This window comes from Helianthus annuus, chromosome 14 (genome assembly GCF_002127325.2).
Source record: "Helianthus annuus cultivar XRQ/B chromosome 14, HanXRQr2.0-SUNRISE, whole genome shotgun sequence".
Lineage (NCBI taxonomy): Eukaryota > Viridiplantae > Streptophyta > Magnoliopsida > Asterales > Asteraceae > Helianthus > Helianthus annuus.
In genome coordinates this window covers 172,024,243-172,038,231 of record NC_035446.2, presented here as the reverse complement: position 1 = coordinate 172,038,231, position 13,989 = coordinate 172,024,243, and the positions used below count along the sequence as shown (strand labels likewise).

The following is a 13,989-nucleotide window of genomic DNA, read 5'->3' as shown; positions in this document are numbered from 1 at the left end:
TATAAATAGGGGAAATAGACTGTATCACCCTAAACTATGCAAAATTGGCCAATAACACGCCCGACTTTCAACTTGGCTCCCACCACCCCCAACTTAATACTTTGGTTGTCCTGTCATCCCGTCGTTAACCAAACACTAACTCAGTTAGTTTTTTTATCCTACGTGGCAAAAGAGTTGTGACCTGGCATGCCTAGGTGTACAAAATAATCAATCTACTTAACAACTGCACATCAGCCGCCCACATCTACCAAATCCAGACTCAACTCATTGTCCACCACCGCCACCTGTACCTTAACGCCACCGTAACCCACCATTTCATTGCCGCCTGCCGATCCTTTTTCCTTTAACTTCAGCTTACCTTCTTTACATTCGCCACCTGCACTTCAAACCCCACATCTTTATATGCAACACCCTCATCAAAGCCTTAAATCCTCGTACCTCCATATCTTTTTACACACACATGAACCGCAGCTCCATTAAACCCAACATTCGACAGCCGGAGATACATTCACCGCCGTCTGCACTTTGCATCAGTCATGGAACCGACGTAATCTCTAGCCGGCGCTGACGCCTCCGACACCCCAAACACCACCTTCGATAATCCTACCAACACCTCCGGCGACGACAACACTTCTCTCAAAACCACCAATCCCTTACCTCCAACCGTCACTCCGCCTGCAAATCGCGTCAAATTCACCTTCAGTTCCTTCAATTCAGAAGTTCATTCGGTCCGATTGATCATCAAGTGATGGCAGATTTGTGATGGCAGATCTGTGATGGCTAGAGATCTGTGATAACGTCGAAATATCAAGTGATGGCAGATCTGTGAGTCGATTGATCATCAAACGATGAAGATGGAGACGTTGAGGCATCGCAATTGATCATGCTCGGTCTGTTTCTCTCTCTAGATCTCGTCAGTAGCATCGATTTCTCTTTCTATATAGGCATCGTGGGTTTGACTGCTGTTCTTTGGTCAAAATTGCAGAGATTGAAGAGGAATTGGTTGGGGGATTTGAGTTTTAAGCAGGTGTGTTTTGGTGTGTTCATGGTGGATTAGGGTTTGAAGGTTTGTGCGTGTTTGGGAAGGAGAAGAGAGGGCAGGTTGTAAACACATCTACCAAATCCAGACACAACTTTTAAAAAGAGATTTATATATTAATTATAATTAAAATATACATTTTTTTAAAAATAATTGGCCACCTCAGCATGACACGTCATCAAAAACAAGCTACATCATCAAAATTTAGCCATGTAGGATAAAAAAACTAACTGAGTTAGTGTTTGGTTAACGACGGGGTGACAGGACAACCAAAGTATTAAGTTGGGGGTGGTGGGAGCCAAGTTGAAAGTTGGGCGTGCTATTGGCCAATTTTGCATAGTTTAGGGTGATACAGTCCATTTCCCCTTATAAATATATATAAGCAGCTAATATAATACTAATAACAACAGCACCACCACCACCACCACCAACAACAACAACAACAATAATAATAATAATAATAAGATTTTAATAATCTAAATAATTACTCATTGAACGATAATAATCCATATTGACAATTTAACCGGTGGCACTTCATACTTTTACTTTTACTTTTTGTTGACCAAATCGAACCACTTTAGGGTTCCAGACCGATGTGTGTACCTCTAATCATGGGGTTGATACTTTGTGTTCTGCGTTAGATGGTCTCTTTGCTATGGCCAAGAAAATCAACAAGATACTTGACACGACCAAGACGATCATTGAGGAACTAGTCGTTGCGAATCAAGTGTGAAAGAAAGACAATAAATATCAACTTGAGTGTCAATATATTTTTTACTTTCATTTAATAAATAGATAGTTAGTTGTCAGGCTAGAGGGTATGGGGTACGTCCCCGGAGCGTCCTGGTCCGGCGCCGGGCCAAACACCACGCCGCCCCCTCCCGGCTTCGTCCTCCCCGTCGTCTGCCAGCCGTTTGCGACGGTCCACAAAAGGACAAAAACTCTCCCTCCCCCTCTCACACACTCCTATACATACAATATATACATACACATTTTAGGTCCATCCTCCCATTTCCACACCCTCATCCTCTTTGCCCCATCCTCATGCCTATCCTACGTGTCGCTTCCGTGGCGGACCATCCTCCAATGAAGGACCATCACCATACCATTTAGCCTCACCCACATTTGTGTGATTAATTTGGTGTCACATTTAATTATTTGATTGTAGTATTAAATTTTTTGGTTGAAGTTGATAACAAATTGTTAGATTCTCTTGTGAAAACAAACCTATTATAATCTTGAAAATTCATTACAAATATCATATTTTCTTTGGAAGCGTGTATGCACACTTTTTGTGTGTTTCCCCTCATATCATACGTTTATCAAACATTTCTAAAAACGTATGTAGTCATTTTCTCCATTTTGTCATGTGCCAAAGCCCATCAAACAATCACTTAAACTTATGGGCTATCACAGTCCACCAACCATTAGTAAAATTTATGGGTTGTCAAAGTCCACCAACAATCAGTAAAATATTAAAATGAGTAAATTACTTTTTTAGTCCTATTTTTATTGGTTTTAACCATTTGAGTACAAAATAAAAAATTTTAATGCTCTAATTCTCTAACCGTTCATTTTATAACGGTTTGAATCCTTGTGTTTTAGTGGTTATAAACACTTGAGTCCAAAATTAAAAGTATAATTATTAAAAAGTTGAACTCAAAATGATATAAATGAATGGTTAAAAAGTACAAGTCCAAAATCAAGAATACTTACACTTTTGACCCTTCAAATTTACCCTACTTTTGGTTATTTAAAGAGTACTCACATTTTTATCCCATCATCTTTACCTATATTTTTTTTATTTCATTATTGAACCAACAATATGATGGCACGTGTCACACACACAACACTTTTTTCTATATCTTAAAAATATTTGTTTTTCTTTAATTTCGAATGTAGTGTTGCAACATTTTTAATTTGTTGATGTTACGATATAAATTCTATTCAGTGTCAAATGAAAATTAAATTCGTTTACTATTCTACACCAACTAGAGAGAAAGGAAGCCAAATAGGCGGTGAGGGGGTGGGGTATATAAAGCCTCCCCTCGACATAACATATACAAGCCTCAAAAACAAAAGAAACAACAATATAAAACACGTAAATGTTTTGGTATACATATGTAACACGTATACACCTTAATCAATACATTATTAACTTATTAAGCAAACTATAAGCTTCAATAAAAATAACAATTAGGTTAAGACTTAAGATGTGGTTAAGCTACCGATTAAACACACTAAAATACAATGGACGGTTTACAATACTCCCCACCTTAACTAAACGCCACTATTATTCGTTTTTTAGGTGGGAATAATCGAATATGCATCTAATACAACATTAATCATCACAATCAATTCTTTATAACTAATCAATGAACTAACTTAATGCCACGCAGACACAACGGTGAGAGTCCGCCCCAACCATCCAATGCAAATTCCACCGGATTCTTCTTTCACAGTGAATCCCGGGTTGCCACGTGTCCCAAACTTCAACTTTGACAACAACTCGGTGTCACTCACTGGGTTTGACTCAAACCCAGCCATCCTCATCCGGGCCCGCCATTTGCCAAACACCTCGCATCTTTCAACTCGGTCCCTACCTTCACAAGCAACCGAGTTAACGATTCTCCGACTCAGTCCTTCCTCTATCTTAACTCGCTTCGAGTTATCCATCGAAACACCCGAGTCAAACGAGTCTACAAGCTTAGTATAATAACTAAACAACTCGTTCACACGGCTCGTGAACGAGGCTGTATTCGTGTTTAGTTCCTGCTCCGCCATCGTCACCACCGCCGGCGACAACCGTTTCACACGACGGAGAACCTCGTCTCTTAGATTCTCTGTCGTGACGCTTTCGTCTGGCAACTTATTCAACTTAAAAGCAAAATTTACTACCAAAACGTCGTCGTTTGCAACCGCTAAACCCTGTTTACTGATCTCAGATAATTTGAAATCCAAAGCGTTATAATCAAACAAAACATTTAACTTGTTAGAAAGCGATTTGAGTCCATCACCCACAAGTTTCAATCTTTCAACACTTTCGTTACTAAAATCTTCAAAAGTTGTGAGCTTTAACGTGATGGGTGCTCCATAATCAACCTTACGCGCCGCCGCAATCGCGTGAATTAAGTACACGTATTGAATCCCATGGCCTATGTCAAAGTCCACCACATGGATATTTCTTTCGGGTCGACCCGAACCCGATAAAGTTTGCAGGATGACATTATTAGCCGCCATGAAAGCTAGCTTGAAGCATGGTGATACGTCGTAGAGCAACTGCGTTGACAAAATGTGTTCTTTTGTGTACAACTCAGCTGCTGAAGACGGTTGTTCCTCCGCCGTGGAGCTCACGCGCAGACGCGAGCGTAGAGCACACGCCATGTAAAAGCCTAATCGTTGTTCAGGAGTACCACGCGCGTTGGAAATTTGGTTCAGGCGCGTGATTAATTCAACCACGATATCTGGTTTACCGTCTGATATTGCATCTGCGGCATTTGATATTAACTGTCTTGGAGGAATTGTTGACGAAGAAGACGCACATGATGACGACGAAGACGACGTCGTTTCCGGTTTTTCGTCCTTCACCGGGTTCAGTAACTTCTGAATCGTTTCCGATAACTCGGTATCAGTCACAGCCGAAACGCCGTCGTTTTGTTCTTCTTCATCGTCATGCAAAAGCTCCTTTTCTAGTTCTTGTAGACGATTCTTCATCTTTCTGTCAGTTTCTAGATTCACCGAAACGGGGTCGTTTTGTATCCGGCCATAATAATCATTACTATGAAAATCACTCATCACGTACCTTGGTTTCACGTTCCTCAAGTACACCGAAGCTTGTTGCCGGAACTGATGGTTCTGTTGGAACTCCAGCAACGATCGTTTCCGATTCAATTCACACTGTGGCTCAATCACCGGGGATCTGTAATTTAATTGTTGCATGTAGCTACTTCTGTTAACGTTGTTCGCATTCATCATGGACGACACAGATCTCCCAACAACGTTGTTTACGCCGCCTCTTTTGGCATTGAGGAAATCTGGATAGCCGCCGGAAAACCCGGACGTCATTGTTGCCGGATGTATTTAGAATGAAAAGCTTTGATGTTTACGGTGGAGAAAGAGTGATGGAGAGGGAAATTCAAAAGGGGTTTTGTGAATTTGATCGAAAAGCAAAGTTGGATTGATTCTTGTTTTTGATCATATCTTGTTGGTTCCGTATAGAGAGGAAATATAAGTATTGTGTATCCCAACTGGCTTATAAAAAGCTTTCTTTTTCTTGACGGGAGCCACGTATTACAATAAATATACTCATAAAATACGGTTGATTATTGAATTGTAAATTAAATAATGTTGGATACATTTAAATATTTACCGTTAAAAACTTATGATTTATAGTTTTGCATTAATTTATATATAAATTTGTTTGGTAGGATTATATGGTTGCATATTATTTTAATAGTCTAGTGGCATGTTAGGGGTGGAATAATGCTTTGAGATCAATAGATTCTGAGTTCGAGTTCGTTTCCTACAAGAGGGGTTTTTCGATGAACGAGTGGTTTCAGTGGTGGTACGATAATACTCCAATAGTTCGTTAGTGATCCAAATTTGTTGTTAAAAAACAAGGATTATGATATGGTTGTGAACTTAGTTAAATATATAAAAAAGATAACATTGAATGCAAATATCTTTTTTTTAAACTCGATCATTTTCTTATTGTTGTGTTTTAAATAACCAACTCTATATACAAATAAAGTTAAGGCTATAATTATTAAACATGTTAATTTATAATTTATCGGATTAATGTAAACGAGAACATTAGCTAAATATATAATAATTCAAGTAGTTGAATAAAGCTAACAAGACATTATTAAATAGATAAGTGGATACCATAGATACTTTATGCGTTACCTAATTTACCTAATAGAGTGCGTAGATTTTAGATATTAGTGAACATGGTATGGATCTTTTTTTAAGGTTTGGTACCCACACATATTACCAATGTGGCGCATGGTACGGTATTAAACATCATACCATGTGTTGTGGTACTTGGATTTTTCAAGAAGATAAGTGATTAATTCACCTTTGATATCTAAAATGACAACAGTCATGCGATCATTTGAATTGACTTTAAAAATAATTAAACTAAATGTCTAACCTATTACATACCAGTTATCTAACAAATTTTCAGACCAAGCTCTATCATTTTCCTCTCTATAATACATTCTCTCTCACCTATTGATTCTCGGAAACCAAAAAAGGCGGTTAAAGCCGATCAACAAGCAAAGATCAACCACAAAACGTACGATCAACGACAATCCTAGTATGTGCAATCTCAATATCCGCTTTAACCCAGGGATGAACATTTGATATTGGGTATTGGTATCGTATTATACCAATCATTTCTGGTACTGCTAACGGTACCCATTTTTGTTTTTTGTTTTTAGGGACCAGTAACCGTTCGGTATGATACCGGTGTTTTAGTTGATTTACATTCAAATATTGGTACCGTACTGATTATTTTCAGTACATTTAACCGCTATTGTTGATTTTCAGAATCAGTTCGATACCAAGCTCATTCATACTTCAACCCGCAAATGTTCGCACAATTCAATCACTATGGTCACATTCAATCACATTTAAACCAATATATACATGTTTTGACCATGTCTTTCTAGTTCTCTGCTTTTTTTTTGGTCTCCAATAAACCTACTCTATGTTTGTGTATGTGTTTTTTATTGAGTGAATTGCAAGGATTGTCGTTTATCTTTATACCCATTTGCAGGCGCTGTCCTTTATGTTTAAAACTGACGAGTTTTGTACTTTATGTTTTCAAATCATACACGTTTTGTCCTTTAGCCCTAACCCAGTTAGATTTTTCTGTCAAATATGGTCATGTGCAAATCACATGAGGGCATATCAGTCATTTCCACACCCTTTTCATTTTCCCCTAATTAATACCAACCCAAACCCCTACCCTTTCTCCCAACCGTTCACCAGCAACCATCCAACCACCATACAAGCACCACCGTCACCATCACTAGAACCACCGTTCACCACCACCACCATCCTCGTCGTTATCCTTAACCATCATCGCCGTCATCGTGGACCACAGCCGACACCACCTTCATCACTTTCAATCAAAACCATCATTGGTGTCTCCTTCAAGCACAACCGCCTCCGTCATTATCGTTGCTCCACATGACCACCGCCATCACCCCGTCGTTACACCCACAACAACACCAACATCTGTCATCATCCCCGTCGATCTAAGCTGAGCTGTTCAAGCGTCGTGTCAGACAACCGTCGACCACCGGAGCTGCTAAAGCGTCGTGTCAGACAACCGTCGACCACCGGAGCTGTTAAAGCTTCGTGTCGGACAACCGTCGACCACCAGCTCCCCCACTCTCTTTCTCTGCGTTTTCTCTCTCTCTCTCTAACCTCTCACGACCATACTCTATCTCTCTCTTTGATTCTTTCTCTCTCTTCTGTTTTCTCTCTCCATCTCACTCTTTCTTTGGGTTTTCCAAAATGAGGAAAGTGTGTGTTTATGGGTATTTGTGGTGGAAGTGATGGTGGAATTAGGAGAAAAGAGGGGTGGGGATGGTGTAGCTGGTATGTGGTGGGGTGATTAAAGAGGTTTTGTTGATAGTGGTGGTGGTGAACGGTGGTTCTAGTGATGGTGACGGTGGTGCTTGTAGGGTGGTTGGATGGTTGCTGGTGAACGGTTGGGAGAAAGGGTAGGGTTTGGGTTGGTATTAATTGGGGGAAAATGGAAAGGGTGGGGAAATGACTGATATGTCTTCATGTGACTTGCACATGACCATATTTGACAGAAAAATTTAACTGGGTTAGGGGTAAAGGACAAAACGTGTATGATTTGAAAACATAAAGTACAAAACTCGTCAATTTTAAACATAAAGGACAACGTCTGCAAATAGATATAAAGATAAAGGACAATCCTTGCAATTCATTTTTTTTTATTTTTTAAAGATTGTATTTGGTATCTCAGTATATAAAAATATGTGAAATAAAAAGAAAGAGAGGGAAAATGCATCTATGATTATAATTTATTTAATTAATTATAAAGTGAAGATTACTTCAATTATAGTTTAATTAATCTTTACTCATCGTATTTGGTGATTTTGTACAAAAAAGTCATTTTAACAAATGGACTTCAAGGTCATTACTTCAAACCAAAAACTTTACACCAAACACATTGTCAATTTGACTTGGGAATTGGTTACAGTATTATTTATTTACTTACTTTTCAACTTTAGTTAATAACGCTCTACTTTTCCCTATTAGTTTTTTTAACATCAATTTTTTTTTTATTTCTGTCATTTGTATGACTTGAATTCAATACATCCCCTCTTAAGGTGTTTAAAAGTTTTGTCTTTGCCAATAAACCACCACCCCATTTTTCATTGATATTTCTTAGAAATATCCAAATTGTGATTTAGTCCAGAAAGAAGAGAATTGAAATAACATCCACATTTTTCATTGATATTTCTTAGAAATATATTCGTGAATCGTGAATGAATAAAGGTATCCGCATATATTATACATAACTTATTTCAAAGATAATGAAGATATTTGCAACCTATAAATTACCAAGATGTTTTTGCTTTATGTTATAGTAACATGTGCATTGGGGGATTTTCAAAAAAAATTTGCATTTTGCGTTTTTAACCTACAAGTTTCTATCTTTTGCATTTTAATCCCTTAACTTTTTTACTAATAACCCAAAACTTTTCATCTGGTTATAGTCGACGTCGATTCATCATTTTTAACGTCTCTAATTCAAAACCGAACATGAAATTTACAATTTAACCACAACACTTTTTTGCTTTCAACTTTGTATCCCCATACTTTTCATCTTTCGCAAGTTTCCCGTTTTACTTTTCGATTTGAGTGGAGTCAAATTGTGGTTTACTTTTTTTCCCTTACGTTTCGATTTGAGTTGAGTCAAATTGTGGTTTATTTTTTTCCCTTTTTTAAAAGCTATAATTAACTTCTTTTGATTATACGTGTCAGCTTTTCCGTTATACCCGTTACGTTTTCTATGTATGAGTCGATGTCACATATAATATGTTATGATTGTATGGTATAAATTTGATTTACTTTATGTTTGATCCAATCGCTATGCTTATATAGGTTACATTGAGTTCAATCAGATACAACACAACGAAGCGTGTGTTTTCATATAGTTAATACTAATAACCCAAAACTTTACATCTTTTACAATTTAACCACAACACTTTTTGTTTTCAACTTTGTACCCCCATACTTTTCATCTTTCGCAAGTTTCCCGTTTTACGTTTTGATCTGAGTGGAGTCAAATTGTAGTTTATTTTTTCCCCTTTTTAAAAGCTCTAATTAACCTCTTTTGATTATACGTGTCAGCTTTTCCGTTATACCCGTTACGTTTTCTATGTATGACTCAAGGTCACATATAATATGTTATGATTGTACGGTATAAATTTGATTTACTTTATGTTTGATCCAATCGCTATGCTTATATAGGTTACATTGAGTTCAATCAGATACAACGAAACGTGTGTTTTCATATAGTTAATGCATCACATAACGTTTGGACTAATCAATTCGATGTTTGCGATGTACCCGCGCCGCAACGCGCGCGGAATCTTATTTCTAGTTCATATATAATATATAAAAGAAGATAGAGAAAAATACATAAACTAATGGGCTAATGGCATAGTCTTCAACAACCACGCCATTGAATCATAAAACTCAACTTTATATCTAATATATGCAATCTAAATATAATAAACGTGTGTTTTCATTTATATAAGTGGAAAATTACCAAGAAAGTACCAAGTTTGATACTAAAATGCGTATATTAAAGTTTCTTATGAAAGATTCTAGTTATTTTATTTCGAATAGCACTAATCTATTATGTATATTAAAACAATACATTTTGGTGCCACATGGCAGTAACTTAAGCCAATCTCTGCCACGTGGCAATGTGATATTCCTCCTCTATAGATTTTGAGCGGCATTTTATTTTCTCAATAAGCGGCTTCTCAAACACAACTTCTCATCCGTGTCATTCAAAAACCCTAATTCTATCAAACACAAAAACTCTCATCTAGGTATCTTTATCATCTTCAACATGCTTTCAGATCTTGAAGATCCATCCAATTCTCCTTTTCCTTCGTTCATCCCTTTTCATTATCATCGATTTTCTTTTGTCTTCCCCTTTCATAATCCTCTGTAAACCCTAGAGGAGTCTACACCAGTTCTTCGAGGTTACTGATTCAATCTGATGGAATGATGGATCTTTATTTAGGCATTTGGAGAGAGGGAAATGGTCGATATATGGCAATAAGAGAGAGGGAGTGAGTGTTAGAGATAGAGACGGTGGTGGCTGTTGTTGCGACACCACTCGCCACCGGCGACGAGGATGACCATCGGTGGTCAAGGGTTTAGAATAGCGGTCTCGCTTATGACCACAGTGGCCTCCGGCAAGCGTTACATAGTCGATTGGCTCCCGCTTCGTTTTTACCCAACATGTGTCGATTTCTTCATCTCGAAGGTTTGTTTTTCGTATAATTATCCTGCTTCGTTTTAACTTTCTTTCATCGATTTAATGTTAAATATGCATTTGTTTTTTGGTTAGGGTTTTTAGAATCCTCCAATTGATTTGATGTTGAATGTTCATTTGTAAGGTATGTTTCATTATCATTTAACTTCCTATTTTTTTGAATCCATCTATTTTTTTTTATAGATTGGGGTTTTCTTTAGGCATCCATTTTAGATTAGGGTTCTTTTTTGGGTCTGGAATGTGTTTCTATTACGCATAAGGTGAATTCAAAAACCTTTTGAGATAAAAGATCAATATGTTGTACTTTATATCTAATCTGATGGTGTTTTCTGTAGGTATAAACACACATTCATTAGGTATATTTTCTTAAAACGTTAAGTAGAATTTTTACGTTTAAATTCATTCATAAACCCTAAAGTTAGATTTGGGGGTTTTTCTAAATCTGTAACCCTAATCTTTTAAAAAACAATTTGTTATATGTTGTTCGTTGAATCGTTCTTTCTATTTCAGATTGTGATTCTGAGATAAATGTTTTCCGCTTGAAGCAATACAGAAAATATGTTGTTATATATGTTTTTTGTTTGTCATTTATGTCAATGTATGTAGATTTGGTTTTAAGTTGTTGTGTTTCTTATTAGCTACAGATAATACTGAATCTGTATTGAATATTTAAAGATATGTGCAATGTGTATTTGCGGTTCGAGTTGTTGTATTCTTATTTTTAAGGTAGAATGTTTATGTGATTAAAATTAGTTTTGGTTATAACTACTGAAGGTAGATGGATCCAAGTTTTGCCACGGTTTTAGTCTACCTAAAATCCTTTTATTTGGTGAGTTTTCAAGGTACATCATTAGCTTTCTTGATGTCCTTATATGCTTTTGAGGTTAAAAAGTGGGGTTTAGACATCCTAAACTGTGATCTCAAAGTTATATGGTATTTAGACATTCATTTTTGTTGTTTTACACGAAGAATCAAGCTCAATCTTCTTTCGATCTGGTAGGTTTTCAACTTGATTTATGTTGGTTTTTTATTCAGCTGTGTGGTTGAAGTTGCGTAGGTGATATATGTTGCCCTAAAAGTCGATAACTTTATTTGACAATTACTGATTATCCCTTATTTTGTAACAATGATTTCTTGCATAGTCTGGATGCTATATTATATGTTGGTGGAATCATAGAGGACCACTGAGAATCTACCACAAAGTTTGCAATTATGGTTGGTGCATAAGTTAATACAACAGGTAAATGATTTTGTTAAATGACTTCAAGAAACTATTGGTTTTTTTCCATACTTATAGCCTTATTTTTCGGTATTATAAATTTGTTAGTGTAACTTTTGATGCTTGCTCCGTAGCCTTGCAACGGAGACGAAAGATTGTTTATATGTCAATCCGTATGCCTTATTACACTTTTTACCAAAAAATTTCTTTTACGGGAACTTAAACCTTACCGTATATATTATTATTTTTGTATAGAAGTTATGAAATGGGTAGTAAAAGAACGTCAAGTCTATGTATAATAGATTTGGGTGTATGTATATCTAGCAAAATAAGTGGGGTAACGGGTTAAAATGGGTTCGAGGTTTGGGTCAAACCTATACGAAACTTGATTTCCGATCAATTTGAATATTATCTTCATCGATTTTGAACTATATGCTTTCCGATGTGTATGGAAACTTGATTTCCGGTTGATTTGAATATTGCTAACCACTTATTGTTTTGTTATTAATTACATGTTAAGTTTCATCGATCGTTGTCGCCTATGTAATTGTGTGATCACTTGCATGTGTGTTCGTCTGCGCCTATTTGTTCATCAATTTATGCTATATGTTCCAGTTTCTGTTTTATAGGTTGTCATGATAGATTTCCTGGCTTTTGTGACTATTTGTGGTATGGTTACTTTGAAAATGAGGCTCTAGCCGAGATGTTTATGTCTTTTAATTTGTTTTCACATGGCAAGCGGTTTTGTTTGTGTTTAACCTGAGATGATTTTGAGATTATAGGTTGTGTGTGTATATTGTTGACATTTCTGAACCTCAGAGTTCATATATGATGATGAGTTTCATTGATTTTGTTCCTATTTTAGTCGATTTGTTGACGGATGAAGCATTGGTCGGTCGATTTGTAGACTTATGGTATTGTAGCCAAGATGATAAGTTGCTTGACTTTCTTTCAACATGGTAGCTGTGATTTTCTATTTTCGGCCTCATACTATGGCGATTCTGATTTGTTTGTGGTGGTGGCAGCGTTGATGTGGTCGCCGGACTGATTATTCACCGGTGATTCTTTATCGGCTTTTTATTACAAGTTCGTGTGTTATTCTTTGTGTTTGGCGGTTGTCATTGGCGGCTGTTAGGTGTTTGACATGTTGATAATCAAACGCTTTCAACTGTTTTGTTGGGCATTTTGGTAATTTACTGGTGGTGGTCTTGCTGGTTACTCCGCATACATAGTTGATTTCTTTGGTTCCCTACAACGGTGAAGCTTGTGGTATTGTCACCGGTTTGCCGGTGGGGGGATTTTTCATCATTTAGGATTTGTGATATAGGCTATGATGAGGCAATATATTCGATTTTAAAGATGATGAGAATATCGCCTTGGCATGGTAGGGTTGAAGGATGGCAGGTCATTACCTGCAACCTTCCCTGCAGCCATGATGGTATCCTTCTTTTCTAGACTCTGAGCCTGTAGGTAGCATATTTACCATAACGAATCTATCTGTTCATGCCATAGATATGTGGACAGCGGCGGAGATAAGTTAGATTTGATTAAGCGTTTCTTGATTCTACTAAGTTTTGCAATGTATGTTCTTTGTTTCTTTGTTTGATTATAAAAAAACGCAGATTTGGAGGATCGACGGAGATTTGTGGAGGCATATTTCAACTCTGCAGGTTAGAAGCAAAGTTTTTTATTGATTTACACGCGTTTTATATCAGACAAGAAGGAAAAAGCAGTGTTTTCAGACCCGAACTGGCCGGTCGAACCGGGACTGGGATTTTAAGGGGTCGAACTGGATTTTGAATAAAAAATCATTTTACCTTTTCTATTTTTATATTATTTAGGATATCATCCGGTTTTCACATCCGGTCCAACCAGTGGACCATTAAGGATTCAACATCCAGTCATAAATCATTTTACCTTTTCTATTTTTATATTATTCGACAGCTTTTTCTCACCTTCTAATGAATCCATAATAAGTTCTTTAGCTTCCAAAAAAGGTATTTTATACTGCTTAGAAGCAGTCAAGTATTACAATGATCAAATCATAAACACCATTGATGAGGTTGGTAATTATATTATCTTGATATCAAAATATTACCTTTGCTTCACACTGCTTTCAGTATTTATATAAAATATGTATGTGTATTTTTTTGTAGGAACTTCAAGTGA

The 13,989-nt window shown here is 36.8% G+C and overlaps 1 protein-coding gene and 1 long non-coding RNA gene across 3 annotated transcripts; one reads left to right on the top strand and one right to left on the bottom strand.

Moving 5' to 3' along the window:
* Positions 1-3,240: 3,240 nt before the first annotated feature.
* On the bottom strand, positions 3,241-5,302 carry LOC110905105 (scarecrow-like protein 8). The gene has a single exon (XM_022150988.2). The coding sequence runs from the start codon at positions 5,102-5,104 to the stop codon at positions 3,425-3,427; it is 1,680 nt and encodes a 559-aa protein (XP_022006680.1). The 5' UTR covers positions 5,105-5,302; the 3' UTR covers positions 3,241-3,424.
* Positions 5,303-10,096: 4,794 nt separating this feature from the next.
* On the top strand, positions 10,097-12,360 carry LOC110906314. 2 transcript variants are annotated; one of them, XR_004879918.1, is made up of 4 exons: positions 10,097-10,592; positions 10,677-10,725; positions 11,376-11,430; positions 11,744-12,360. It is a non-coding gene; the product is annotated as an uncharacterized LOC110906314 (long non-coding RNA). The 2 variants fall into 2 exon arrangements; XR_002573820.2 differs by having other exon boundaries at positions 11,376-12,360.
* The last annotated feature ends 1,629 nt before the right edge of the window (positions 12,361-13,989 follow it).